The 5,225-nt window shown below is 42.9% G+C and overlaps 1 protein-coding gene across 1 annotated transcript in view; it reads right to left on the bottom strand.

Moving 5' to 3' along the window:
- Nucleotides 1-2,121: 2,121 nt before the first annotated feature.
- LOC123967475 (TANK-binding kinase 1-binding protein 1-like) overlaps nucleotides 2,122-5,225 on the bottom strand; it is a 31,595-nt gene continuing 28,491 nt past the window's right edge. Inside the window, exons 10-14 of the mRNA XM_046043582.1 lie at nucleotides 4,975-5,153; nucleotides 4,595-4,876; nucleotides 3,732-3,812; nucleotides 3,418-3,645; nucleotides 2,122-2,957 (exon numbers count right to left, since the gene is read on the bottom strand). Coding sequence (XP_045899538.1) covers nucleotides 2,829-2,957; nucleotides 3,418-3,645; nucleotides 3,732-3,812; nucleotides 4,595-4,876; nucleotides 4,975-5,153 — 899 coding nt within the window. The 3' untranslated portion in view covers nucleotides 2,122-2,828. The remainder of the gene's footprint in view (nucleotides 2,958-3,417; nucleotides 3,646-3,731; nucleotides 3,813-4,594; nucleotides 4,877-4,974; nucleotides 5,154-5,225) is intronic.

Below are 5,225 nucleotides of genomic sequence, written 5' to 3'. Positions count from 1 at the left end.
GGTACTTGCCTGACTGCATTGTGCCAAGTGTGTAAAGTTTAGTGTGGGGGTGTTTTTCAGGGCTTGGCCCCTTGGTTCCAGTGAAAGGAACTGTTAATGCTTCAGCATACCAAGACATTTTGGACAATTTCATGCTCCCAACTTTGTGGAAACAGTTTGGGGATGGCCCCTTCCTGTTCCAACATGACTGGGTACCAGTGCACAAAGCAAGGCCCATAAAGACATGGACGAGTGAGTCTGGTATGGAGAACTTGACTGGCCTGCACAGAGTCCTGACCTCAGCCTGACAGAACACCTTTGGGATGAATTAGAGTGGAGACTGCGAGCCAGGCCTTCTCGTCCAACATCTGGGCCTGACCTCACAAATGCGCTTCTAGAAGAGTGGTCAAAAATTCCCATGAACACACTCCTAAATCTTGTGAACAGCCTTCCCATAAGAGTTGAAGCTGTTATAGCTGCAAAGGGTGGGCCAACTCCATATTAAACCCAACTGATTAAGAATGGGATGTTATTAATCTTCATGTGCAGGCGTCCCAAACCTTTTGGCAATATAGTGTATCTAGCATTCAGGAAAAACAATAGTTTTCAAGTAATGTAATGCAGCATTTATTTGCTATACCAACAAAATTCAAGCACACTAATAACTGGTGTCAGAAAATCAGTGACATTATAATAATATCCTGTATGCTGCTGTTAATAGAGTGAAATAACTGAGTCACAGCATTTTAGCCATTTTAAAGTTATATTTCAAAATATCTCACCTGACCTGTACTTAATCCTGTCATATACACTGAACAAAATTATAAATACAACACTTTTGGTTTTGCCCCCATTCATCATGAGCTGAACTCACAGATCTAAGATTTTCTCTATGTACACAAAAGGCCTATATCTCTCAAATATTGTTGAAGAATCTGTCAATCTGTTAGTGAGCACTTCTCCTTTGCCGAGATAATCCATCCACCTCACAGGTGTGGCATATCAAGATGCTGATCAGACAGCATGGGGATTGCCTTAGGCTGGCCACAATAAAAGGTCACTCCAAAACTGTATTGGAGGGGGGGGTCCGGAAAGCAGTCAGCATCTGGTGTGATCACCATTTGTTTTCTATGGATTGCAATGTCAACCTGTTGGTGCACTACTTTGGTCTAGACTGAAATATCTTAAATGACTAAACACTTTAAGTCTCATCCTTCGTGCAGGATCAGTCCCTGATTTTAAAGTGTTTTGTCAATTTTTAAAATGCATTAGTTTGACCTGTGTGTGTGACAGTGCCGAAGTTAGCTGGTACCAGTATAAACAGTTTTAAAAAGTGTTTGTACACACATCATGCATACATCAAAACTGTGATGAGTGTTTCCATATTAAAATTGTAATTTAATTAGGACTTGACTTGCCAAAATGTTTCTGAAATGAAAGAAAGTTGAATTCCCTCAGAAGCTGACCTGGAGTTAACCCTGCTCTCACAGCTTTCAATTGGCTTCATGGAAGAAGAACTCAGTGAATCAGTGAGATTTGGACTTGACTTTCCAACAGCCATTGAGTATCCAGCCACAGCCAAGTGTCCGTGAGCAAGGCAGTGACCCTCAACCTGTTGCCCATCATACTGTAAATCCACCAAGAGTCAAAAATATCTCCTGTCCCAGGAATGGCTTACTGTGTAGTTATAACGAAGAATATTTTTGCTTCATTAATATTAGATTCACTATTTTTTGCGTTATAAGTTTGGCTTTCATCATCCTTGAAACAATATGAGCAACAATACAATAACAAAGTCAAAAGTTCAGTTTCAGTCTCTCCAAATATCGGCCCATAGTTTCTTTTCAGCGCAGCAGCCCACATAAGTGATAAGTGAGATAAGTGATAAGAGGTGACAGGTGTGATATTTCTCTGGCGTCACTGCAGGTGATCCTGAACTTTTACTGTCTTTCTATTACCGTGGGAAACCTGTGGAGCTGCATTTATAGCAAAAGTACATAAACTCATGAGAGTAGCATGTTTTAAGTGTAAAATGTAACGTGAAACATGTTTTCTAGAGGCAGGCATGGGCTTCATTAGATATCTGCCTTTTCAAAATAAAGGTTGTAGTTTAACCAAGACACTCATTACCACACCAGTAGATGGCAGTAGGTGCTTTTTTTGCTGTAGTTTTTATTTCTTCATTCAATTACATTTTTACCGTAGGAGCATTTCACGCTCTTGAGTTTACACAGAGTTTGTTTTGGAACGCGACTAGTCTGTAAATTAGCCCCTTTCACTGTCATCATTGTCCTGTTTGCTGGATCCAAAACTATCATTTGATTGTGAATATGCAGACTACTTTTATCCTCAAATCATTTCAGGTCCAGAAATCCTTTGAAAATAGTGATTTTGTTCCTCCACAAACCAACATGAGAGCAGTGGCACTGAGGTGGTTTGATGAATGTTGGGACATGAAAACAACCTCTCACATTGCATGTGTTGCCTGTGTCAAGCATGTCGTCAGTCACCAGGGATGCTTTGTGATAGATGTTCGGTAATGCACGTATATCCTTGGTGAACAAAAAGGAGGATTTACAACCTGGAAATAAAAAGATGAACACTTGAGTCTGGAGGGTAAAGAACAGACATGTTCTGTACCTGGAAGGTCACTGGTTAGATTTCACAATCTGCATGGAATGCAGAGGAAAGTGCCCCTTGTGCGAGGCATGTAGACCCTTTACCACAAGACTGTGGTTATACTGGGCAAGTTCTATAAAAAGAAGCATACATCAAACCAAACCATTCCTTCTTAAACCTAAATAGAAAACAATCATGGATGTAAAATTCTTGATAAAAAAAAAAAAAAGTCAGATCTTGCTGTTCTCCAAGTGGGAGTCGATGTGTTTGATGAGGGCGTCATCAGGGTAACCCGTTGGGAAGGTCAGCTGACACAGAGGACAGCTACGAACAGTACTCTCTTCTGACTCCATCCAAAGCTACAGACAGAGGGAGACACAGGTGTGTAAGAACTGACGGTTGATACAATAGACACTAGATAGGTCAGAGTTCTGTGTACAGATTGGTCTGTAAAAAAAGTTTCATTAATACAGTCATTTTTCTCTTCTCAAACTGCCCACTTTGGATCTTTTTTAAATAGGGACTGTCATATTTTCCATTTTTATTTAAATTTTTTGTTCACACAAAATTATTTTTTATTTTCAGAAAGTGAGATAATGCTAAACACCCATGTCATCCTTTAGCTAATTCCTTTTTACTTTTATTTTCTGCTTACAGCACAATGGTGTTGGTAGTCTGGTGAATCAGTGGTTTTGTGTTCTAACATTTATTCCCCCCATTTATCCTCTTTTGGCTGCTGCAGTGAGCTAGTTTCCCCACAAGGACTGCAGGGAATCTACCAGTTGCTTTATGTAATTCTCTTTATTGTTTTCTACTCACGTTAATGGAGGGCCATGACTGAGCATGCTCATTGTTCATGTAGGGAGGCAGACGGCAGGAGAGGGTGGCAGGGCCCTCAGGGGCTGAGAAGGAGGGATGGTGGGGCAGTTTCCTAGGAGACGGGAACGAGGGCTGTAGGGGTAGTTTCCTTGGCGACGATGAGCCGATCCCAATTGCGCCAAGCGTCCGAGGCGGGCTGGCAGCTGGCGATAGGTATGTACATACATCCTGGAAATGTACACAACACACACATCAAAAATGAATAGCCCAGCTTTAAAGCCACGAGAAGAGGCACACTTTATCACCGTCATCACCTCTTCATCATCAGAGGACTGTGGTGGTGTCACCAGTGGGGTGGGCTCAGGTGAGTTGTCAAGGCGACAGAAGTGATGTACCTGGATGAGAGGAGGGGCAGAGATGAGCATGATGACTACTCCGCAAAATAATGTGTGTCCTGTTCAAAAAATTGGTTCAGTTGTGGAACGTGTGCTAACTTTATGTATTATAGTTTGGTTTGGTGACTTGACTTCAGCTGAAATAATAGAGAACATTTACATCAAGCACGGAGCCATATAATCTCCAATGACAAATATTTATAGAATACAGCAGACATCAGTGACTTTTGACATGGCACTGTCATAAGATGCCATTTCATGTCATTTAGCAAGAATCTGTTGCCTACCTATTCATGATTCTATGGGCCATTAGTATGGATGATGGATGAATTTTTGTTTGGTGGATGCCAGAAGAATGCTGCCTTCCTGGATGTACAGTAAAAACTGTAAAATTTGGAGGAATAATGAGCATTTTATTCCTGGTTTGGTCTTGGTCCCTTATTTTCCCAGTTTACTGTGGAATGTGTGGAAGAACTTGGCCTGCACAGAGCCCTGATCTCAACCTCACCAACAACTTGAACTGTAACACTGACTGTGAGCCAGACCTTACTACACAATATCAGTGATGGACCTCACTGATGAGATGTTCAACAGCCACATATTTAGTATAATGTTGTGTGGAAGTGTGCCTCAGTGTTGACACTTATAATATATAATATAATAATAACAACAACTTTCACCTCTATGCCAACAATACTTTTTATTCATTTTATGGTATCATGGTATTGGATCGGTACTCAGCATTGGCCGATACTCAGCCCAGAAATTGGTATCAGTCTCACCTCAGCAGCCAGAGGGAAGCCTAGGTCTAGAGCACAGTGATGAGGACTACTGCTCAGGCTGCTGCCCCCACCTCTCTCTCCTCCCCCTCCTCCTCCTCTCTCCCCTCCAGCTCCGTGAGCTGAGGCCGGTCTGACCAGGCCCACCAAGGAGGTACGGAGCTGAGTTTTGGTTTGGCCGTAACCATGCATCTCCCCCAGAAGGGGCCTGGACTTGGGGAGGGTGGATACTGGATCATTCATCAGGCGAGCTGTTGGCCTCTGAATGGCTGACAGGTCAGATACCTGAGAAAAGGCGAGAAGGTTCAAAGTTCAAAGAACTTGTCTAAGTAGTAAATCCTAATTTTCCCACAATAAAAAACACCAAACATTTCTAGTCTCACCTCTGAATAACTGCGGCGACCCTGGAACTTTGCTCGTAGACGGCTGCTGGTTGGCTGATGGGAGTAGGAAGCGGGGCCGTCGTTTGGGGACAGAGGAGGAGAGGGGGTGGGGAGGAGCCTGTCAGGGGAGAGTAAGGGGTGCTGGGGGGAGGTGGGGGAGAGACGCTGAGGAGCAGGGGGAGGATGAGAAACTGGTGGAGAAAGAGAGAAAGAGAATGGTAAAAGGCCCCACTCGTTTCAGTTGACTGTAG

This window comes from Micropterus dolomieu, linkage group LG02, assembly GCF_021292245.1.
Source record: "Micropterus dolomieu isolate WLL.071019.BEF.003 ecotype Adirondacks linkage group LG02, ASM2129224v1, whole genome shotgun sequence".
Taxonomy (NCBI): Eukaryota; Metazoa; Chordata; class Actinopteri; order Centrarchiformes; family Centrarchidae; genus Micropterus; species Micropterus dolomieu.
The sequence above is the reverse complement of the archived record's forward strand: the minus strand, read 5'-3'. Positions and strand labels throughout refer to the sequence as shown.